The sequence below is a fragment of the Enhydra lutris genome, unplaced genomic scaffold, assembly GCF_002288905.1.
Source record: "Enhydra lutris kenyoni isolate GAN:26980312 unplaced genomic scaffold, ASM228890v2 scaffoldscaffold1, whole genome shotgun sequence".
In the NCBI taxonomy this organism is placed as follows: Eukaryota; Metazoa; Chordata; class Mammalia; order Carnivora; family Mustelidae; genus Enhydra; species Enhydra lutris.
Window position 1 is genome coordinate 19198649 of NW_019154085.1, and position 25413 is coordinate 19224061.

The following is a 25413-nucleotide window of genomic DNA, read 5'->3' on the forward strand; positions in this document are numbered from 1 at the left end:
TTGTTCTGTTACTGATTCCTAGTTTAATTACATTATGGTCTGAGAGCATACTTTGCATGATATCTATTTTTGTAAATTTGTTCAGATGTATTTTATGGCCCAGAATATGGTCTCTCTTGTTAAATGTTCGTGTGAGCTCGAGAAGAATGCATATTCTGTTGTTGTTGGATGAACAACATGAATTGGCAAAAAAGTCAATTAGACCCAGTTGACTGACAGTGCCTTTCAGTTTAATGATAAGCTTAAACCGATTTTCTGCTGCTGGATCTGTCAGTTACTGACAGACGGGTGTTGAAGTCTCACTAAGAGTGGAGATGTATGTATAGTTGTGGGTTTGTCTGTTTCTCCTCGTAGTTCTTTTGATTCTTTTGCCGCATGTATCTTGACTCTGCTCGTGCACGTTGACTATTGTGTCTTCTTGGAAAACTGACCCCGTTATCATTAGGTAATGCCTCTCTTTATCCCTTTGTGAAGGATTGGTATTATTTCTTTAAATATTCAACAAAATTAATCCATGAGGCCATCTTGTTTCTTTATGGGAAGATTTAAAAATGACTAATTCAGTTTTTTTACTTGTTATAGGGCTATTCATATTTCTATTTCTTCTGAGTCTATTTTGGTAATTTGTCTTTCTAGAAATTTACCCATTTCATCTAAGTTGTCTAATTTGTTGGAATAAAGTCATTTATGCTATCTCTTTATAATCTCATATAATGTATATAATATATAATCTTATATAATATAATTATAATCTTATATAATTATAATTATATAATTTTCCTTCCTGATTTTGAGTAGTTGTGTCTTTTCTCTTAATTTCTTGGTCCTAGCAAAAGAGCCATCAATTTTGTTGATTCTTTCAAAGACCAACTTATGGTTTCATTGATGTACTCTTTTTCTATCTTTCATCTCATTGATATCTGCTCTAATCTTTAGTCTTTCCTTTCCTCTGCTTGCTTTGGATTTAGTTTGCGCTTTGTTATCTAGACTCTTAAAGTGGATTTTTTTGGTAATGGATTTGAGACCTTTTTTCTTTTTTTTCCTGACATGTTTTTCATGATACGTTTATAGCTATAGGTTTCACTCTAAGTACTATGTTAGCTACATTCCATTCATTTTGACATTTTATATTTCATTTTCATTCATTTTAAAATATTTCATATTTCTCTAATTTATTTTTTCTCTGACATATAAGTTTTTAGGGTGTATTGTTTAATTTCCAAATATTTCTCAGGGTTTCTCAGACTTTTTTCTATTGAAGATCTTAATTCGATGTATCAGAGAATATACTTGGTATGGTTTCAATTTTTAAAAAATTTATTGAAAGTTGTGGGGCACCTGGGTGGCTCAGTTGGTTGTGTCTGCCTTCGGCTCAGGTCATGATCGCAGGGTCCTGGGATCAGGTCCCAAATTGGGTTCCTTGCTTAGTGGGAAGTTTGTGTCTCCCTCTGCCCCTCCCCCATGCTTGTGCTTGCTTGCTCTCTCTCTTGCTCTCAAATAAATAAATAAAATCTTCAAAAAAAATTTGAAACTTGTTTTGTGACCTAGCATATGGTTTATACAGTTGGAAGCATTTTTTTTTTTTAAGATTTTTATTTATTTATCTGACAGGCAGAGATCACCAGCAGGCAGAGAGGCAGTCAGAGACAGAAAGGAGGAAGCAGGCTCCCCACCGAGCAGAGAGCCCGACGTGGGGCTCGATCCCAGTACCCTGGGATCATGACCTGAGCCGAAGGCAGAGGCCTTAACCCACTGAGCCACCCAGGCGCCCCAGTTGGAAGCATTTTTTAATTTAATTTTTTTTAATTAAACACTGATTGCAATATATATATATATACCATATATATACACCATAAAATTCATTCTTTTAAAGTATACAATTCACTGATTTTTAACATATTCAAAAGACCTTGTAACCATCACCACAGTAATTCCAGAACATTTTTGTCCCTCCTAAAACAAATCTGTACCCATTAGGAGTTACTCTCCTTCCTTTCCCTGATGTCCCTGGCAACTACTAATCTACTTTCTGTCTCTATGGATTTGGCTATTTGGGACATTTCATATACACAGAATATAAAATATGTGGCCCTTTGTGTCTAGCTTCTTTCACCTGGCGTAATGGTTTTGAGGTTCACCTACACTGGCGGCATGTGTCAGTCAGGTTCCTTTTCAGGCTGAATTGTATTCTGTTGTATGGATATACCACAACTTGTTTATCCATTCATCAGTTAATGGACATTTATGCGGTTTCCACTTTTTGGCTATTATGAATACTGCTATGAACATCTGTGTATAAGTTTTTGTGTGGTGTACATTTTAAAGAAGTCTATAATCTCTAGGCTATGAGTTGGGGACCTGTATTCAGGAAATGAGGTTGGAGTGTGTGTGTGTGTCTTTCTGTGTGTGCGGCCAGCCCAAGTTCCTGTATGTTTACAAAGAGTCTTTGGGTTTAAGAAGAGGCCAGAAGGGCTGAGTCAACTCTTAATATCTTCTCTTCACCCTACATGCTTCAGCCCGCCCTGGCTATGTGCCTTCCCTTCTGTTCTGAACCACAGTGTAAGTGAGCCCTGCTGGGTGGGAAATGAGGCATGATTTCATGGCCAAAGAAGCCAGTGCACAGACACATAAACAGTATGTATTTCTATGATGCTTTTGGAATGAAGGGAAAAATGATATGTATCATTTTGTGATTCAAGAAAAGCAATAGTAAAAAACCCCACTCTAAAGTTAGTGGGGGAAGAAAATCATCCATCAATCAATGAATGTGATGATGCCCAAATATTACTTTGGTTAGAAAAATAATCCCACACAAACTCCCACTTTTCTCTCCTTTGGATCCTAAAACTTTCATCACCACACTGCAGCGCATCTGTGGAGAAAAGCATGTGGTGAGCCAGACAGCTGTTCCCCAGTGTCTTGTAGTTTTATTCCTGGCGGTCGGTCCAGTTTTAGCCTTACTCTAAGACTGTGAATTCCCATGGCCTATCACTTAGCCCTGAAGTGTTGTGAGGATTCTTCCTCCCTGATCTTCATTCTAAAAATGAATCTGAACACGCTTCATTACCTAAGAAGGCAGAGATAGGTGACGTTTCTTTGTAACTCTCATCTCATTCTGGATAAAGATAGTGAGGTGAGCAGGGAATAAACATAAGAAACCAAAGGGTAAAAAATGTTCTCCAAGAATAAGGGAAATCGGCTACAAGGTAAGAGAGAGAGATACAGTACTTGACTGAAAGTTGTTCTGATCTGACCAAGTAAAACAGCATGTGACACATTCAGGTGTACTTTTGTAAGACAAGAGATTCTGTACCTGCTTGTTGAAATATCTTCAAAAGGGTAGAGGATCTCTCCATTGTTACAGATTTCACAGATGAACCCCTTCTGGCTACAAAGACTGCAGCTGTACACGTGTGAGGTGGCAAATTTAATGACCTTGCCCAAGAATGGAGCCAGCTTCCCCTCTATCACCTGCAGAAAGAGAAATGGGACAGGGAAGCAAATCCATTGAGAACCAAAGTCTTGTAGACACAGGAGGACTGGAATTCCTTCCCTTCACACAACAGGAAAACCTCTAATTATAATTTCTCAGCAACTGTGAGAAAGAAAAGACATAGTACTTTCACTCCAAAAGAACTGTCTGGTTTAAACCACTGGAGGTTGGAACATGAAGATGTTGAAACTTCTTCTGTATTCCTCTTTCTCTATAGTGTGATACAGGGAATTGAGGACAGACAAATGGGGAACGCTACTTTATAACCCAACTTACCGTTATGGTGAGGTATAAGTGGGATGTGGTGGATTTCCCCAAATAGAAAACAGACAAGGTAAATATTAATGTAGAATTTTATGTTGTAATTTCAATAATATCTATCTTCTGATGAGTTAACAGTGCAGCTTTTTTACCATCTCCCCTAAAACATGTAACAAATGTGGAAAAATAGGTTTCCTTTGCTGCTAAGTATGTGAATATAAAGAGGCTGCGATCTGACAGTCTGAGAGCCACATTGAGCCTAAGGTTTTTTGTTTGTTTGTCTGTTTGTTTTAAATCTCTCAGTGTTTTAGAAAATGAGCCAATTTGATAATTGGGAGATTTTACAGAAAAATTCAGAATTTTGGCTTCTTCTGAAAAATCATCAGATTTGACGAAAGTAGGCCTGAATTCCTATATGCTGAGGATCCTGGCTGTGACTAGGGGCTGCTTGCTCCTACTAAGGCACAGGCTCTAAAGTCCGCCGTTGTCGCTTCTAGGTCCTGCTGTTTGGCATCTGCCTGCCTCCCACCATTACCATGATGGAACCAATGTCTAGTCAGATCCCTCCTCACTTAACTAATACTGAGTAGGCCTCCAAGTCTTCAGCAGTTCAATACTAACAAGAAAAAAAATCTGCCTTCTCTCTCATGCATACACGTATACATGCTGATTTTGGTATAAAACAATGAAGATTAATTTGGAAATAGCTGGACATAACTGGTAACATAGCTGGATACTTTCAAATAAATACAGAATTAAAATGACAATTTTACATAAAAATGACATCTGAGAGAAATGTAGTAAATCACACTTAAAGAGAAATTATGATGTCAAGGTGAATAACTAGCAGTAGCAGATAAAAAGACTATAAGGAATGTAATAATGTATTTTGCAAAAAATGAAGCTATACATAATACTGGAGACAAAAAACTCAAAGTGGTTTTTAAACATCATGGAATAATCTTACAATGTTTTAAAAATGAATGTAACAGCAGTTAACTCTAAGGAAGGGAACAGTTGGAAAACCAAGTCTTTCACTCTGTATGTATGTGTATATATATAGCTTTTTTGCATTTTAAAAGTTGGTTTTTTTCAAACATTTTTGTATTAAGATGCAGAAAAATAAGGTTCACTGCTTTATAAGATTGGATTTTTTTTTTTTTTTCTTAATAAAGGGGGTGGAAAATATGCTGGCTGTTTTTTGAGTCAAGCAAGTGCATTTTCCACCATTCTTTCACTTAATCTCCTCTGCACTTCCTTTAGGAAGCCATAGGTTGACCTGCTTTTATTTATCTTTTCTTAAGAACAATTAACTTCAATAAATCCCAGTAACATGGACTCCTAATACCACCACATGATACACACTTTCTAAGAAATAACCACTACCAAATCTTATACCAACCACCGGTAAACACTTTCCAATGTGTCATAGGGTTATTTCTAAATTGCGGTAACAATAGTGCAGCTGGGTTTGGTTTTACTTATGTTACTCTTTCCTAAACAACCAATGTTAATGACACATGTTGAGATACACTAACAAAATACAGTCCATTTAGAGGAAAACATCAGGATATAGAACAGTCCGGAAACCAGGTGAGTAACAGTTGTTTGGAGGAACTGAGGGTGTAAAGGGAAGACGTGGAGGAAGACATGAAAGTTATCATCTAGGATCTAAAGGAGAAGACTGGTCATCTTATGCACAAAGGTTTTTTCTTCTTGAAAGATTTTATTTATTTGAGAGAGAGACAGAGAGAGAGGAGGGTTGAGTGAGAGGGAGAAACAGACTCCCCACTGAGTGTGAAACCCAATGTGGGACTCGATCCCAGGACCCTGAGATCATGACCTGAGCTGAAGTCAGATGCTTAACCGATTGAGCCACCCGGGCATCCCATAATTTTTTTTTTTTTCTCTATTAGAGAACTTCTTTGAGATAAAGGCCATGAACAATTTGAAGGCTTTTGAAATATTTCACCAAATTTATACTGACAGAAATGTAAATTTATTCCTACCTGGAGACTTTGATAAGCTTTAAAAAATTAATCTGGGTAGCTCAGTTGCTTAAGCATCTGCCTGGGGTTCTGGGATCAAGCTCTGGTCTCTCTCAAATAAATAGAAAAAATCTTTAAAAAATTTAATTTGGGGACTGGTATCTTTATAATATTTATTCTCCCTATCAAAGAACCTCACCTATATCTCCATTTTATTAAATCTTCATTTGTTATTGCTTAATAAAATTTTGTTTTTTTCCCTTATATAAGCCACTCACACTATTATTTAGGTTATTTCAAGGTTAAACTTTTATCTAATATTTTTCTTATTAGCTGTTGTTGATATTTATAATATATTGACATTTGTGTATATCTTATATATATTACTGAATTTTCATGAATGCAAATAATTTTTAGGTGAATCTTTCAGGTTTTCTGAATGTAATAACTTGGTCCCTTCTTTTCTAATATTATATCTCTTACTTATTTTCCATGGCTTATTTCATCATCCAGTGATCCTAAAATAATTTTACGTAATAATAGTGTTAGCGGATATTCTTACTATTTCCATGAGACTCAAACTGGAAATTACGTAGTCTACAGTGAATGGTTCATTTTTCTCCATCAAACACATATATATTGTCATTCACCATATTTATTAATTCCCTCTCCTTTTTAATAACATCTTTGAGATATAATTCATGTGCCATGTAATTCACCTATGTAAAGTCTACAATTAAATGGCTTTTAGTTTACTCACAGAATTGTGTACCATCATCACGGTCAATTTTAGAACATTTCATCAACACTTGCAAAAAGCCCTGTACCTATTAGCAGTTACTCCCTCTTCCCCTGTAACCTGTACCCTTCCCCCAAGCCCTAGGGAACCAGTAATCTCTTTTTTTTTTTTTTTTTTTGTCTCTATAGATTTACCTCTTCTGGATATTTTATATAAATAGACTCATACAATATATGGTTTTTTTGTGACTGGCTTCTTTCACTCAGCATAATGTTTCCAAGGTTCACGCTGGTTCTCTTTTGAATATCTCTGGTGCAAGTCTTTTCTTCCTATCTTGCCCCAGCTATTATCACTCCTCTCTAGATTAATGAAATCATCTTCTAGTTTTATTTTTGGATGCCAGTCTTTTCCCTTTGGCCCATCCAGCATATACACTAATCAGTTTTGGATATCATTTTTATCAAGTATCATCTCTTCTTTCGAATCTTGGTGAATTCTTATTTTGTTATTAGTAAGAACGCTTCACTCATTCATTTCATAAAATGCTATTGAGTGACTATGTCCTAGGTACTCAGTGTACGAGGGGACTGGACAAGACCTGGGCTTCCATTTTTGCTTGGTGTGCAAGTGTCTCCATAAGCTGATTCTACACCACTTATCCAAGCTTATTTTCCATTTCTTACTATGTATCTTCCATTGCGAGAAAATTTTTCCCTGTATAGAATATGCTTCCTCTTTCTCCTGTGCCTCCAGTCATGTCATTTCCTCTATCTCAGGTTTCACTTAAGACTTATTTAAATTTCACCAAGCCTTCATGGCTCAGATCTAGTCAGCTTGATCTGGAAAGCCATCGTTGGCTACTTCAGCTGTTACAGATCTCTTGTGCTTCGTATGATTTACTTTTATATCATATAATTTAACACAGAACTTGATGCTGTTTTGTACTCTTTAGTATTGTTTAACATGTGATTGTTTTGCTTATCCAACTAGACTGAACATAAAAAAAAATACGACCTATAAAATGGTGATTTTATATGGAGCCGTCTAAGAATGTAAACTGCTTGAGGGCAAAGACGGAGTCTCACGCTTATTTTCAATATCCTCTCTCTGCCGCAGACACGAGTTCTTGCTGACTGACCTGGGACACCTTCCTGTGTTTCTGCCGGGCAGCAGCATTTGCGTGTGAGGGCTGTCTTTGTGTCACAAATATTTTTAATCATTCTGCTGTGTGACTCAGGGAGGAGCATAAGGAGTGCGTGGAGCTGGTGGCTGCTCAGCTGTTCAGGAACTTTTTTTTTTTTTTGCTGCTTATAGTTGATTAATTGTTCTTCCTATTTGTTAGCTTAGGGTCATGGCCATGTGCCAAAGAGCTGAAGATACTGAAAGTTTTTCCTCCAGAAAAGTGAGGTAATAGTCTGTGCATTTATTTTAGAATTTATGTACAATTCTTTAATATTATAGAAAAGAAAACTTCATACTCACAATTTTCCAGAGGTACAGATAAATTTAGGAGGTTTAGAGCCTGTCTTTGAATACAACTGCTAACAGCATTGGAAATAGAAACACTCTTCTGGCTTCTGGTCTAAAGGTTTCATCACTAAGAGAAGTTAAGTGCTAGGTGTGAAATCTCCTAGAGTTCTTTTTAAAAACTAGACATTATAGGGTCATCTGGGTAGCTCATCCAGTTAAACTTCTGCCTTCAGCTTAGGTCAGGATCCTGGAGTTCCTGGATCAAGCCCCGTATCGGGCTCCCTGCTCAGCAGGGACTCTGCCTCTCCCTCTGCCCTTTACCCCACACTCGTGCTCACCCTCTCTCTCTCTCTCTCTCAAATAAATAAATAAATAAATAAATAAAATATTTTAAAAAGTGATCACATCCTTTAACAAATAAAAATCAGGTATATCTTTGTTCTGGATAATTACTTAAAAAGAAATCAAGTGTCCTGCCTCCACCACCTCCTCCTGCCTCCGAGAGTCTTGTAGCTTTCACTCCCAATTCCTAGCCATCTTGGTGGGGGCTTGAGGTTAGGGACATATTCCATAAACATCACGAAGATGGTGGCCTCAAAGAAGACCAAAGCCTGAGGAGCCACTACCTTCAGGTTCCAACTGAGAACAAAGTAGAAAAGAGCTGCCAGGTTGCCAGTGGACCTGGAAAATGACTATGGGTTGGACAAAGTCCAATGTCCAACAAGCCAGCAAGTTGGCCAAAAAGGGCAAAGCCCGAGAGAAGTCAGACATGAGAACTCTTCTATGTCAACCCCCAAATGGAGCTCCTGCCTAGGCAGTGTTACTGCCTTGAGAAACAGCCGTCGTCGTCGTCAACAGGGCCCGGCAGGGTAAAAGTTCTACGAACTGTATATTTAGATCAGAGTTGATCCAGGGGATTCTGATATCACTGAGAGCAAGTCAGAACTGATCAGGACAAAGTAAACCACAGAACTGCTTCCTTAATAAAACCGGCCAAAGCTTGTTTAAAACAAAACAAAACAAAACCAAATCTGACTATCGTCGTTTTTGCTTCTTGACAGCTTGGCTGTATTTTCTGGTGTGTGGTAGTTTGATTCATCTCTCCCAGAGAGGCTGACATTACAGAGTTTTCCATACTGCCTCAGAACTTAGTTGTCTCTGGGTACTGGGAAGCAGCAGAGTGGAAAAGGCAAAGCTGGTCTGAGTACAAATTCTAGTTCATCCGCCTTCCAGCCACGAGACATTGGCAAGTTACTTAACCTTTCTTTTCAAGCCTCAGTTCCGCAACAGAAAAACTAGGATAATATCTACCTTGCAGGATGGATCAGATCTAATAAAATGAAAGCACTGGACACAATGTCTAACTTAGAACAAGTGATTAATAAATAATTGCTTACGATTAGTTTATCTTAATCTAAACAAAAACTTTTATGATTTAGATTCATTCCTTCTTTCAAACACTTGAGATTTACAGCAGAGGGGAGGAAAAAAGGCCTTTTTTTAATATGTCATTTTTAAAGGCTTTATTTATTTACTAGAAAGAGAGAGTCCAAGTAGGGAGTGGGGGAGGAAAGGCCAAGGGAGAGGGGGAGAGAGAATCTCAAGCAACTTCCATGCCCAGTGCAGAGTCTGACCTCACAACTCTGAGATCATGACCTGAGCTAAAATCAACAGACACTTAACTGACTGAGCCACCCAGGCACCCTGTATGTTATTTTTAAGGCATCAAAGTGTCTTTCTATTGGGATGGGATCAGTAGAAATTAAGGTAAAGAGGTCAGTTCCATTCCCTTTAATACTGCTGTGAATAAGAGAACGGGGCTTATATGGCAGGCAGAATGCTGGGGAGAGACATTTAACACATCTCAAGCTTGAGCTGAATCACTCACATAAAAGAACACCTTACCAACACTGGGAAACTGTCCTTCTTAATCTTTTCTAACTTGTAATTAGCACGGTTAATATAACTTTATTTTAGTCTGTCAAAAGTCACAAGGCCATTCCATGTTCAGCATAACAAAGAGAGTGGTTTTAGTTAACCAAGTGGTCATTTCAGGATGTCAGGAGTGAAGGTGAACTAGACTGACATGAGGTTTATTTATCCTTCCACTTACTTTGCCCAAGTGGCCAGTCTACGTGAACAAAATCATGACAAAGTAATTAGCAGAAAACATCTGTAGCTCTTCCCACATCTCCCAACCCCCTGCACTTCTCCTTCGCCTTCTTCATACCAAACTGCCCCCTCTGCTTGAGAAAAGGCAGATGCCCCAAAGAGGCAAAATGAGTTTGCTTCTGTTTTCCGTTACGCTTCATTTCTTGTACTAAGGAAGGTACTAAGTCTGACTGACTTAGTTGGAGGGTGTGCATATGTGATTATTTCAGAGGTATTTTACTGGTCAGGTAGTCGAAGAATACACACTTTCATCTGTGATTTAGAATTATGTGTCTTCTCATCACATGCAAGGATAAGGACAAAAGACAACAACATCAAGAGGCTATCTTCTGCCTAATTTTGCTATTGTTTACTTTTGCAATCTTTCTATAAATTCTTTGCATGCATCATTTCAGGTACTTCTGAAACTCAAGGAGCCGTCCAGTGTCACTTTTCATCCTCCAGCTGGCTGACCAATATACCAACTATGCTGACCCTTCCTGTGTGACTGCAGCCCACAGAAGCGGCCTGGTTGAACTTCCAGCTCAGGGATACACACATTTTCCCCCCTTTCTATTCTGGTCAAGACGGTCAGCGTTGGAATTTGAGGCCTATGGCTTTCTTGCAGACTAAGACAACAGACTTTATTTGATTTACTTTCTTGCAGACCAATCAAAAATTACAATTAAGTTAAAAAATAACCTAGTGCTGCCTTCTCCAAACCACAGTTTCAGAAACAGCTGCTTATTACTCATGTGTGGCACCAGGAAATTGCAGTGTCATGTTCAAGGTCTGTGGCCAATAGAGATCTGTGGGATTGGCAAAAGGGCACACATGATTCTTTTACGTCCGTTACCTTCACTCCCTTGGCACCACCACACCATTCAAAATCTACGGGGGGAGAGGGACAGACCACTAGTAACTTGGGCAAGAAAAAAGAAGAAACTCTTTCTCATTGAATTTCTTTATGCATTGGCTCACTCCTTTCCCCTGATTTGTCAAGTGACCTTCCATTTCAATACGAGCACTCCTCAGCCATCGTGTAACATCTAGATTCTGGGAAACTGTTGGGAATACTGTGATGAAGAGGGCCGTTGCACTTGACAAATGGCCCCTCTGTAAAAATCTCACCAGAAGACCCCATCCTGGTAAGCAAAGCCACCTGCCAACTCACTAGTAACAAGCAAGCTTGATGAAATGGAAGAACCAAAACTGTTATACACTATAAAATGATTTCAAATATAATTTAGTTTGCATATGCTCGGCCAGAGGACCGTGAAAGGCTGTGGTCGCTATTTTTCCTTTGAGTGCCATTTCTCAGCATTAACACGTGGGTACCATGAAGTCTGCGATCTCCGTCAGGTGAGTTTGTGGAGAGCTAGGAAAAAACAGTCCACAGATTCTGCTCAGGTTTGAAAACCCTAACACTCATCTTCATTCAATTCCAAATTTTACCATTCTTAATCGTAAGTCCTTAAACGTAGAAAATAAAAAGCATACCACCATATTATTTTTCTTAAAAACAGAAAATAACCAGGGGCACTTGGCTGGCTCAGTCAGAGCATGGGACTCTGGATGTTGGGGTTGTGAGTTCACCCACATTGGGCGTAGAACTTACTTTAAAAAGGGGAAAAAAAGAAAATAACTAGTGTAATATTTTCCTATTTCAAAAAGTTTGTTAAAACCCCATTTTCCCATAACTAGCCTTTGAGCTCCTTTTTGTTTTCTTTCTAAAGAGAGACAGGGACAGCATGAGTGGGGTAGGGGCATAGGGAGAGGACAGACTCTATGCTGCTGCGGAATGCAGAGCCTGACGAGGGGCTGGATCTCACAACCCTGATCATGACCTGAGCTGACACCAAGACTGGGACGCTTAACTGACTGAGCCACCCAGGCGCCCCTGAGGTCCCTATAATGGCTCAGGGCTGGAGGCTGGGGCATAAACAAATCTCTGATCAGCTGTTCCCCACCCCTCTCACAGGACAGAAACTTTGGCTAATCAAGCACTTCACTGCAGGTGGATTAGGAGGTTACCAATTAGCTCTTATCTGAGCCTCTCCCAAACGGGACAGTTTCTACTTAGACTTTGTAAACTATGTGACAATTTAATCTGGTTGATGTAATTGGGTGGATTTGTGAGTGGTCATCATTTCCATCAAATCGCATTCCGCCTCCTGCTGGAAACAGTCTCAGGGAATAAAAGAAAAATAATTTCAATTTCATTTAATAGGTGAATGGCAAAGATGAACCCAAGAACACGAATTTCTTATTCATAAAAATATACGGGCTGGGACAGAGTTTTTCTGCACCGGGTAACGTGCCTCTGGGGCCACTAGCTCTAGAACTTCAGTGGAAGCATCTGCAAAGGGTGAGTACAATTACGTGGTCCATGTGCCGTGAGCCCCAAGACAGGTCACATGGTCTGACTGAGGTACACATGTATTTATGAGGAAAATAGATTAAAGAATTTTAAATTGAGATAGTCCCAGAAAATTCTCAGCAGAATTTTGCTTCCCTATTGAGTTACTTAGTTGTATGTCTGAAATAAATTATATGTAGGTCTCTAATGTTCATTTTGGCTCTAGTTAAGATATTACTGACTCACTGAATAGTAATAAGGAAAAGCCCTAAATGGTCTTTTAAACTCATCTTCCTTACTTAATATCTGAAAAAACTGCAGCCCTGTGGTGATGTGAGCTGCACGAGATCACCCGGCTGGTTGGTGACAGATTCAGATCCCCCTTCCTCAAGGACCTTTCATTACTCTAGGAAGGGGCCTTTCTAAGGGCATCCAAGGTCAGACTGAAGCGTCTAGGTTTGGTTCAGCTTGGGAATTCTGAGGTCCCTGGGTGCCTACTGACCCACGATGTAGAAACAGAGGATTTCTTTTTTTTTTTTTTTTTTTTTTTTTTAAGATTTTTTATTTATCAGAGAGAGAGAGGGAGAGAGAGTGAGCACAGGCAGACAGAATGGCAGGCAGAGGCAGAGGGAGAAGCAGGCTCCCTGCCGAGCAAGGAGCCCGATGTGGGACTCGATCCCAGGACGCTGGGATCATGACCTGAGCCGAAGGCAGCTGCTTAACCAACTGAGCCACCCAGGCGTCCCGAAACAGAGGATTTCTAAATGAATTCAGTCCCGGCCTGGAGGCAAAATGCGCTGTCTACATCTGCATCGACATCTACCCACAAATTTGAACCGAATTGGATCTGCTGCTGGTTTACAGGAAGATTTTTTGGTCCAACATATTTGCTCCTTGTATAACGGTATTTGGTCACATCTTGTGTTGTTTTCTGAATATGGAATATGATTTTAAATATTACATTATTCATGGTTAAACTACTGGGAAAATCACCAGTTAAAGCAGCCACCAAGTTCTGTGACAAAAATGGACTTAACATCAACTTAAAGCCTAGCCTACTTACCAAAACTAGAGAAGCAGCTTCGTAAAAGGAGAAGCAGCTACAGCTGGAAAAAGCAAAGCAAAACAAAACAACTCCCTCTATGCATGAACTGTGGGAAAAATAAGAGAAGGATGGCTTTTCAGAGAGACCACTATAAAACATCTTACCAGAAAACAACAAGAGACTCCACATTTGAAGGGATACAGAGACACCAGGAGAAATAAAAGCAAAATTACCTGATCATGGAAGGATAGGAGAGTCAGAAAAGGCAGAAAGTAAAGAAGGGAAGGAGAAGTAGGGAAAGGATGGAAACAGAAAAGAAAAAAAAAATTAAAATAGTAAAGGCAAATTGAAATGCTCACAGAAAGAACCAAGGATAGCGCTGACGGAGGGCTGAGAGGGGAGTGAGGCGTCCAGGCTTCAGTCCCAGCCTTGGGGCTGGTGAGCGGCACAACCCGTTTTGTCAGTCACTTCACTTCTCTGTGCTCGGCCTCCTCATCCACGGAATAAAGGGACGGCACTACGTCATTCGAAACTGCAGGATCAATCAGGATCCCTCTCAGTTTGAAGATTCTATGATTTTGTGATTAACCAACAGGGAAAACATCAAAAGGAGCTTGCTGAATACCCCCAGGAATGTAGAAAAGGAATATCTGGGGAGATAGATAAAAGGTGAGTTTAACCAGACTAATTAGAAGATAGCCAAGGAAATTTTCAAAAGAAGTGAAATAATGTCACCAGCTTTTTATTCCTCCGCTTGCTGAGTGCCATTCAAAGAGGGAGTTAATGCTTTTTAGGAATCATCCCCTCACAGGTGTGCAACCAGATATCAGTTTTCCTGAAGACGTCTGCAAATCCCTTCCTTTCATCAATGCATTTAATTAGTTAAAGTTTAGATAGCACTTACGGACTAAAAGCACAACGTAAGTGCTCACCATTATTATTACTTAACAGCTCTTATGAGACCAGCAATGTCTAAGATCAAATGAGAAACCAAAACGAGTTTTTGGGTAGAAGGCTGTGATCTAGTAAGCGGCTGGGTTACTGGCGTGAGGAAAAACAACCCTGCATATAAACCGAAGGAGGTGCTCTTTATTGGCTCGAGTGCCACTGTCTCAAGACGGCTGGTAATTTCTCTTCTTTGCCTCAAGGAGTCAAACAAGCAGTAAACCACCACTCACGGCACAGTACTGATTATGATTTCATACACCCTGTTTTTCAAGAATATTATCTGCTGTGTTTGTGGTGTCCATATGCTGGACATCTGTATACCCAGGATACGGATTCGAATATACATGGGAACATACTATACAATAGAAGTGGGGAAAGATAAGTTACTTAATAAATGATCCTGGGGTAACTGGTTAGATATCGTGGAAGAAAGTAAAACTGAATCTCTAACTCGTTCCATAAAAAAATAGCTGCAGATACATTGAAGATTTAAATGTAAAAAGAAAGCTCTAAAAGTATTTTAAAACTACAAAAATATTAGAGAAAAACGTGAGAAAAATATTTACATGGGGCAAATATTTTATAATCTTAGAAGCCCTAGAAGAAAGAGAAATGTGAATAGATAAAATTTCAAGATTAGTAAAATACAAAACACCACTTACAAAGTGGCACAACAATACAAACTGGGAAGGATAGTTCCCATCATTACAAAAAAGTGCCAATTTTCTTAATATAGAAAGAGTTCTTTTAAAATAATAAGAAAAACACCAATAATATAATTTAAATACAGGTTAATGAAATAAATAGGCAATTTATAAAAACTACAAATGGCAAATAACATAAAAAAGATGCTCAACCTTACAGTGGAAAAGCATACAAATTAATATAATAGTGTGAAGTTACTTTTTATCAGATTGGCTAGAATTAAAAAACTGTTGATTTAGACAATGCAGGTGTAGGAAAACACTCAAGATACTGAATGGATGTAAGAATTGGTTCCACCTTTTCAGAAAGCGAGTGGCAATACTTCTCAAACTACAAAGCACATCTACCCTTTGACCTGGCAGTGTCGTATTCACTAATTTACACTACAGGTGTAGTTACACAAGTGCTCAGGGAAATATATGAGGGTGTTTACTGCAGTACTGGTTCTAGTAGAGAAAGAATGCACTGGCTAAAGATTAAGATAACTCTGGGTGGCTCCGTTGATTGAGCATCGGACTCTTGATTTTGGCTCTGGTCCTGACCTTGAGGTTGTAAGGTTGAGTCCTGCAGTGGGTCCTGTGCTCAGTGGGGAGTCTGCTTGAGATTTCTCTCCCTCTGCCTCTTCCCTGCTTGGGCTTTCTCTCTATTTCTCTAAAATAAATAAAATAAATCTTTTTAAAAAAATTAAGATAACTCAATACTATGTAGCCGGTTAACCTTTATCTACACAATGTGCACATTTGCCTAGAAGTCCACAGGATACTATTAAGTGAGAAAGGCAAGATGCAGGAAGGTAGTATTGCTTGATCCCATTTGCAAAAAAATAAAAAATTCAGTTGAATTAAAAATTAACATTTGTAATGTGTAGAAATGTCTAGAAGACAGACCAGCTATAGTTAATGAAAGCTACGTCTACAGAGTAGTATGTTGGGGGAGAGAAGGGCAGACTTTAAAAACAGAAATCTGTAATGAAATATCAGAAAGGGAAATTAAGAAAACAATCCCATTTACAACTGCATCAAAGAGAATAAAACAGGGGCGTCTGGGTAGCTCAGCTGGCTGGGCCACTGCCTTCGGCTTATGTCATGATCCTCAAGAGACCCAGATCAAGTCCTGCATCAGGCTCCTTGCTCAGTGGGGAGTCTGCTTCTCCTGCTGACCGCCACCCCCTCACATGCTTGCTCTCTCTCACTCTCAAATAAATAAATAAAATCTTTAAAAAAAAAAAGAATAAAATACCTAGGAATAAATTTAACCAAGGAGATGAAAGACTACACACCGAAAACCATAAGAAAAACTGATGAAAGACTATAAGAAAACTGATGAAAGAAACTGAAGACACAAATAAATGGAGATACTCTGTGCTCACAGATTGGAAGAATTAGTATTGATAAAATGTCCATACTACCCAAAGAAATCTACAGATTCAGTTATATTCCTACCAAAATCTCAATAGCATTGTTCACAGAAATAGAAGAAAACAATCCTAAGATTTGTATGATAGTCAAGGCAAATCTTGAGAAAGAAGAACAAAGCTGGAGGTATCATGGTCCCTGATTGCCAACTATATTACAAAGCTATAGTAATCAAATCCATATGGTATTGGCATGAAACAGACACACAGATCAATGGCACAGAACAGACAGCCTGGAAATAAACCCACAGGTATATGGTCAATTAATTTATAACAAAGAAGCCAAGAATATACAATGGGAAAAGGACAGTTTCTTCAACACATAGTGCTGGGAAAACTGGGCAGGCACATATAAAAGAATCAAACTGGACCACTATCTTATACAATGCCAAAAAGTTAACTCAAAATGGATTAAAGATTTGAATATAAGACCTGAAACCATAAAATTCCTAGAAGAAAACATAGGTGAAAGCTCCCTGACATCAGTCTTGTGAGGATTTTTTTTGGATTTGATACTAAAAGCAATGGCCACAAAAGCCAAAATAAATAAGTGGGACTACATCAAACTAAAAAGCTTCTACACAAAAAAGGAAACCATCAGCAAAATAAAAGGACAACTAGTGAATGGGAGAAAATATCTGTAAATTAGATATTTAATATACAAAGAATATAAAGAACTCCTACAACTCAATAGAAAAAAAATCTGATTGAAAAATGGGCAGAGGTACACCTTGGCCAGGGGCTGCACTGCCACCCTGGGCAACTCTGCCAAGGCTACTTTTGATGCCATTTCCAAAACCTATAGGGCTCTCGCCACTGACCTCTGGAAAGAGACTGTGTTCACCAAGTCTCCCTATCAGGAATTCACTGACCATCTTGTACAGACCCACACCTGAGTCTCTATGCAGAAGACCCAGGATCCAGCTGTAGGCATCACATAGTTTTGTTTTGTTTTTTTTTTTAAAGACTGATTGATTGATTTCAGAGAGAGAGAGAGAGAGAGAGAGAGAGAGGAGAGGGAGCACATGCACATGCGCAGGGGGAAGGGCAGAGGAAGAGAATCTCAAGCAGACTTCCGGTGGAGCCCAATGAATGGCTCAATCCCAGGACCCTGAGATTACGACCTGAGCCGAAATCAGAGTCAGACGCTCAACCAACTGAACCACCCAGCCATCTCACCACCACATAGTTTTATACAAGAAAAACAAAGTGAATTAAAGCTTGTTAAAAAAAGAAAAATGGGCAGAGGATCTAAATAGACGTTTTTCCAAAGAAGACATACAGATGGTCAACAAGTACATGAAAGGTGCTCAACATCCCCAATCATGAGGGAAATATAAATCAAAACCACAGTGGGCTACCCCATTGCATTTTTTAGAATGGCTGTTACTGAAAAGACAAAAAATAACAAGTGTTGGCGAAAAGAGGAACCCTTGTACACTGGTGTGGGAATGTAATTTGGTGCTCCTGTTGGGGTCCGTTATCAAAGGAATGAGACTGAGACAAAGTGAAAGTTATGCAAAAAGCTTTATTCTATGCCAAGCATTAGAAGTCAGACTGACCCGCCAGGGCCACCTCTGAGGAGAGCGACCCCCTCCCGATCTCACAGGCTGGTTTTATAGGGCATAACCGCAGACCCAAGGTACGTGGCTTCTATTGTTAAGGCGTTTACTCCCGGAATCGATGCCCGGAACCGACACCAGGAACTACTGGGGCGTTTATTCCCGGAATGAAGTCCATGGATGTAAACAACAATAGGGCTACCTAGGCAATATGGAGTCGCTCTAGCTAAGCAGGCCCTAATAGTTAAACAGTTTTAACATTAAATCGGCCCTGACACTCCCACTATGGAATATGGTATGAAGGGTCCTCAAAAAATTAAAAATAGAACCACCATGTGATCCAGCAATTCCACTTCTGGGTATTTATCTGAAGAAAGTGAAAATACTAACAAGAAAAGATATCTGCACTCCCATGATCACTGCAGCATTATTTACAATAGCCAAGATACAGAAACAATCTAAGTGTTCACCAATCGGTAAATGGATACAGAAACTGTGACACATACACAGAGGAATATTACTCAGCTATAAACAAGAATGAAATCTTGCCATTTGTGACAACATGGCAAACCCAAGCCAACTCAGGCTCACAGATATAGAGAACAGGCTGGTGGCAGTTGCCGGGTGTGGTGGCAGTGGGCGGGGGGGCGGTGGTGATCAATGAAATGGATGAAGAGAGTCAAATGATACACACATCCCGTTACAAAATAATTAAGTTATCGGGTGTAATGTACAGCCAGATGACCATAATTAACACTATACTGCATATTTGAAAGTTGCCTTATAAGAGAGCAGATCTTAAAAATTCTCATCACAAGAAAAAAAATTTTTTTATCATCACATTTTTTTATCATCACAAGAAAAGAAATTTTATTGATAATGTATGGTGATTTATGCGGTGGTGACCATTTCTCCACACAGCAGCGCATCATGTTGAATACCTGAAGTGGATATAATGCCGTACGCCAATTACACGTCAGTAAAAAAGGAAAGAAATCTATCACAGACATTCAAAGGTGATAACTTCTTAGAGTAAGAGAGGGGTAGTAATAGTAGAGAGGGAAGAGAAATTTGGGTGGTAATACTGGAAAAACAAATTGGTGACTGTGTAGATGATGTCTGTAATACAGAGTTAAATGTTATTTTGATGTTTGCAAACAGCTTTAAGGTCCACACCTGCCTCTTCTTGTGCCCCCACACCTGGGCAAGCTGATGGCCAGCCCAAGTGTTCTCGCTTTAGCACCTGCAGGAGATTCAAACCACCCAATCTCCTGCTTCCTATGGGAATCCTCTCCCAGGCCCACCCCCAACCACAATAAAAGCCTCAAGTCAGTCTGCTTTCCTCTCTCCTGCCATTTTGGACGCGTTGGAGGCTGCTCTGCTTGTCCCCGAGGCCTCAATTTGTAAGTAACTAGCCTTTTCATACTTTCAATATGTATATATAGATAAAAATTCTGTTTCTGGATGTTTAAATAACACACGTGAGTTAACATTTTATAGTAAATGTTTAAGTTGATAAAAAAAAATCAGTGACAGCTCTATAAAGCATGGCTTTAGAAACATATAAAGGAAATTTGCATATGCATATACATGAACATTGTAAAAATGTAGAAGACCTTCCTTTTTTGGTTTTGTATGGCCTGTGTTTTCACTTGTCTCCAATAATATGTTCATTTTCACAAAAGTTCTTGAAAACTGCCTATCAGGGAAACTGTCATGACTGCATTGGACTTAAAGCTTCTATCTAAGGAGACCTGTTTGTCTAATCAGAATGTTCCCTGACTTACAGGTGTTTTTAGGTTTTGGAAGGTAAGACTGCCCCATTCAATTAGAATTACTTATAAGATATGTGGAGTGTCAATAGCCCTATCTAATACCAGGCAATTTAAGGTCAGGTTTTTGTTTACATAATTATCACTGAATTCTAGACATTTAATCTTCTCTCCTTAAATACCTAACTGGGAGTTAGTAGGTAAGCAATCAGGATGCATATTGCGTTTTTGATGAATCTCACGTAAGTGTTTTCAGTGCCCTTCTGCAGCTCTGCTTCTTCCTTCCTGCCCTCTCAGAAATGACCCGACCCCAGGGCTCCCTCCCCCGAGGCACATTATTTGATCTTGATCACCAGGCTGGTCCCCAAACTCTTACAGTTTTACATGGGTGTTTTTGTAGTCAATAGAAGGAGAAACAGTATTGATATCCTATTTTTTTATCCACTCCCCAGACATTCAGAGGTCACAATAATTTCATACCACCCAGGGCACTGTGCAGGGCAAGTCTGTTACCCAATTTGAACATTTTTATCATGTAGTTTGGTGTCAATCCAAGCAAAAATCAATGAACTGACTCACCTGCCACAGACTTGGCCTTAAACAAAAAAATGAAACTGATTTTACAACAGGACGACATTTAGAGATAAGATCAGGCTCAAAGAGAAAAGCGTTTTTGAATGGCAGGCCCACATGCGACATGTTCAGAGTTACGGCAAAATCTAAATGGAAATGGGTCCTAAGAAAGGAAGGCCTGTAAAGAGCCAATTTCTCAGAGGGATGAGGGCAGACTGTGATCTGGTCCAGCATCTAACCTCCTCCACACCAGTAGTCTGCCTTTCTCCCTTGCAGGATCTCTACGCCACTGGGCCAGAAGAGAGACGACTCTGATAGTCATTTGCTACAGCTGGTAGCTTTAGCCAAGGGAAAACTATCAAGCAGGTCCTAGTTTTGAATGAGTTGTAGAGGTTTTGCTTTTCCTTGGGCTTTCTGTTCTCCAGGAGCATGGGTAACTGAAAAAGGATTTTACCTCATTCCCTCAGTCACTTTTATTTCTGAAAATTTATTTATTATTTTATTTTTAGTGACGAGCACTCAGCTAATTGGAACTCCAGGCAATTGTAGAGTCGCTTAGGTCAACTGTGAGAAGAGGCTATCTCTCATGCATATATTTTAATTGAGGTATCACATATAGAAGATAAAGTACACAGATCTTAAGTACAACTCAATGAACTTTTAAACATGTGTGTGAAACTACTATTGTCCTACCTGCTCTCCTGGTCTCCAGCCCCAACCACGCCAACCCATTCTCTACGCCATCATAAAATACAGATTTGACCAAGAGATAAAAATGGTATCAGTCGCTGCACCACCCCCACAGCAGTGACTGACTGTTGAATCTGTGCCAGTCCCCACGGAAGCTTTTTAATTTTTTTTTTTTCTTTAAGCTAATACAAGTCAAGCACTTGGAACATTTGCAGGCACACTGAGCATTTAATAAGTAATTACTATTACATACAAGAACCTTAAAAGGTCAATATTTTTCCCATCACCAATTTGTAGATGATAAAGCTGAGGCTTAAAAGGCTTTAACTCATCTGCCCAAGGTCGCTCAGCTTAGATGTGTAGAGTAGGGAGCTGGACTCCCAGAGCCCAGTTGTAAACACTATACTTCAGTATGTTCTAGAGCTGGTCTGTCTGTCTTTCTTTCCTTCCTTCCTCCCTCCTTTCCTTCCTTCCTTCTTTCTTAAGATTTGAGAGAGAGTGTGCATGTGTGTACACGCATACACATGAGTGAGGAGAGAGGCAGAGGGAGAGAATCTTCAAGCAGACTCTCCACTGAGCATGGGGCCCAACATGGGGCTCCATCTCACAACCTTGAGATCATGACCTGAGCTGAAACCAAGAGCTGGACGCTTAACTGTCTGAGCCACCCAGGCTCCCCCAACTGGTATTTCTTTAATGAAAACCTCTTGAAACTTCTTCAGCCCCTACAAGGTAAGTTCTCAACTCCTTAGCATGCCCTCCAAGGTCTTCCCAAAAGCTAGGTACATCCTGTCTTTCCAACTTGCTTCTAGTTTCTATCTGCTGGGCATCCATCTCCTACTCTCCCGATGCCAACCTACCTCGTCATTCCCTGAAAAAGTTTTGCTCTTAATAACTACTATTTATTGCTATCATCATGTATGAATTCTTGATGTTTTCTATATTTACCTCCAGTTCTTACTGCACCTGTCCAAAATAAGTAGTAGGCCACTCATTTTACAGTTAAGTAAATGGAGACAGATTCAGGGTCTTGTCTTGCGGTCAGAGAGCCAATGTGCACCAAAGCTGGAGTCTGAACTCCAGCCTGTATGATTTCAGGGCCTTGTCCTGCTCTCCTATGTGGCCAAATGTCCCCTAGTTTCTAGGGCATTTTTGATTCTAGCTACCACTTGACCCCATCTTGCTCAACTGCCTTCCACAGATGTCAACAGATCATTTGTTAAGGAGGTTAATGCTCCATTTCCACTCCGGGCCTTTCCAAGTGCATTCAACCTTTGCATCCTAAAAGCTGAAATGGAATATTTCTGGAATATTCCTACTGCAGGCTCCAGGGCCAAACATTTCAATGGCAACTCTGCCCAAACAGAATGGCAAGTCTGTGACCAGATGAGGTTGTGGTTTAATGGCAAGAGCCTAGAGGGCAGAGGAGCTGCTGCCAGTTAAACACCACATACACTTCAGCAGAGCCTCCAGGGGACATGTGACTCATGAACTCCCAGGACATGTACAATTCCTGAGGGATGAGCTAGTCAGCTTTCCAAACATGAGGACAATGGAGGATGGATTCTGTGGGCAGCCAGAAAGGCCAGACTGGGCAATTTCTGAACTGATCTTGAAAAGCATTTTGTCATTGGAATAGCTAACATTCTTGTTGATTATGTAGAATAAAAAATACTGAAGCATTTGAACATTTGGTACATGCTCAGCCCCTTCTGTACCTCAAAAATGAGTATTAATGCGCAGTCTGTCAAAGTCTCCTAACTTGACAGGAAGTGGCCGGCTCTGCAATGGTCTCCTGACAAGTTCTGGCCACATTTGCTGGGAACATTCAATCCTACTTGTATTTAAGATGATAAAATAAGGTAATTCTTTTTTTAAAGAAACTATTTGTTTATTTTAGGGAGGGAGGGGCAGAGGGATAGGGAGAGAGGGGCTCTCAAGCAGACTCCGTGCTGAGCATGGAGCCTGGTGTCGGGCTCGATCTCACTACCCTGAGATCACAACCTGAGCAGAAACCAAGGGTTGGACACTTAACTGATGGTGCCACCCAGGTGCCCTTAAAATAAGTTAATTCTTTAGCTGATTAATCTTACATAAATTTAAACTACATGTGTTTCTTTTCAAGTCCGGAGCTAAGAATTCTCACTGTTAAGAAAAACTACAAAAATTCAACTTGGAATCAGTACAATTATAAAAGTAATTTAAAAAGTAAATTGAGTTGACAAGTTAATTCCAAAGTTGATCTGGAAGGACAAAAGGGCAGGCATAAGTAAGACAATTTTGTAAAACAAGAATATGAGGATATATTTGTGCTACTAGATATGAAAATATCATGAAATTCACATGACTGATACTGGCGATTAGACTTGCTACTGAGGAAACAGGAGTGATTGCTCAGAAACAGACCCCAGGATACACATGTAATTAGATTACAAAGAATATGGTATCAAAAGTCAGGATGGAAAGGACAGACTATTTAAAAAGGAGCTAAAATGACTGCTTAACCATTTTTGGGGGAAAAAACCCTTATAACCTCACTTATAGCATGAATAAAAATAAATCCCAGAAACATTAAATTATTAAACGTACAAAATTATTTTAATAGATAAGAAAATGCAAATTATTATTTGATTCTGAAAGGCTTTGTGGGATTTAAAGCCACAGAAAAGCATCACAAAAGGGGAAAGTGGACAGATCTGAACTCATAAAAGTTGAAAACTTACTTTTATCAAAACATCACATATAAAATCCAAGGGCAAACAACAAAACTAGGAAAAACATGACACCTAATGTATAAGGAACTCATGCAAACAAACTGAAAAAATAGCCTGTCCCAAATGGACAAAAGATGTAATCATTTTTTTTGGTAAGATTTTATCTATTTATTTGACATACAGCGAGAGAAGGAACACAAGCAGGGGGAGTGGGAGAGGGAGAAGCAGGCTTCTTGCGGAGCAGTGAGCCTGATGCGGGACTCAATCCCAAGACCCAGGGATCATGACCTGAGCAGAAGGCATATGCTTAACAACTGAGCCACCCAGGCATCCCAAAATGTAATCATTTTTTAAAATGTAGTAATAAACATACAAAAAATGTTTAGCTTCCCAAATAATTAAAAAAATAGATATGCAAAGTCAAATAATGATGAGGAACCTTTTTTTGGCCTCTAAAATTATCAAAGATCGGTGCACACGTGGCGTGTGTCTCTGTGAGTGTGTGTGTGTGTGTGTGTGTGTGTGTGTGTGTGTGTGTGTGTAAAATAACAATGGCTGGGGCACCTGTATGTGCCTTAGCTAGTTAAGCGGCTGCCTTTGGCTTGGGTCATGATCCTGAGGGTCTTGGGATTGAGCTCTGCATGGGGAAAAATCCCTGCTCAGTGGGGGGCCTGCTTCTCCTCCCTTTCCCTCTTTCTCAAAAACAAATAAATAAATCTTAAAAAAATAAAATAACAATGGCTAATGCTGAGGGGAGAACTTCCCATGTTGGCAGGTATTGATCTAGTAAACTATATCCAGAACTTTTAAAAAGTTCAAACCCTGACCATAATAATTCCTCTTCTGAATTTATCTTAATCAGAACCTAAATGATTTTATACAAGGATGTATATCCTAGTGTTATTTATAATACAAAATTGGAAACCCCTAAATATCCAATAAAAAGGAAAAGGCATTAAACTACAGCAATGGAATCTTCTACAAGACAAAAGAGTTAGTGCCTCTGAAGATTATTTAATACGTTAAAGCAAGATTAAAATTTATATACTGTAAAGAATGAGCCATGTTTTATACCTAATACATGCATAAAAAAGAACTAGCCAGATGTATATGTAATTATTAACTGTGCTGGTGGGCTAATAGTAATTAGTGATAGCAGCAGCAGTAGCTCACCTTGGCTAGGTAAGTGATCTCATTTAACCCTCACATTATTGTGAGATCTTATGTCCCCTCACTGCATGTGAGGATGCTGAGCAGTGGACCTGGGACCCAAACTCTGGTCTGCCAAGGGCTGGGATCTGAAACTCTCGGCCGTGCTGTCTGATGGTTACCTTCTCCCTAGTACCTGTACTTTCAGATTCTGTGACATGAGTATACTTTAATAATCTGGGGGAAAACACAACTGTTAAAAAAGTGAATTAGGGCCAAGAAGCCATTGGAAGTCTAGTGTTCTGTGACGGCCTGTGGTATGGGAGACTGTGCCACCAGTGAGCCCTTCCACTCCTGCCCTTGGCTCTGAGTTCTCTCTC

At 39.5% G+C, this 25413-nt stretch overlaps 1 protein-coding gene across 1 annotated transcript in view; it reads right to left on the minus strand.

The window, feature by feature from the left end:
* The window catches only part of LOC111145434 (pleckstrin homology domain containing M3), a 156474-nt gene that overhangs the window by 23411 nt on the left and 107650 nt on the right, over positions 1 to 25413 (minus strand). The window contains exon 6 of the mRNA XM_022500327.1: positions 3314 to 3471. Within this exon, the coding sequence (XP_022356035.1) occupies positions 3314 to 3471 (158 nt within the window). The remainder of the gene's footprint in view (positions 1 to 3313; positions 3472 to 25413) is intronic.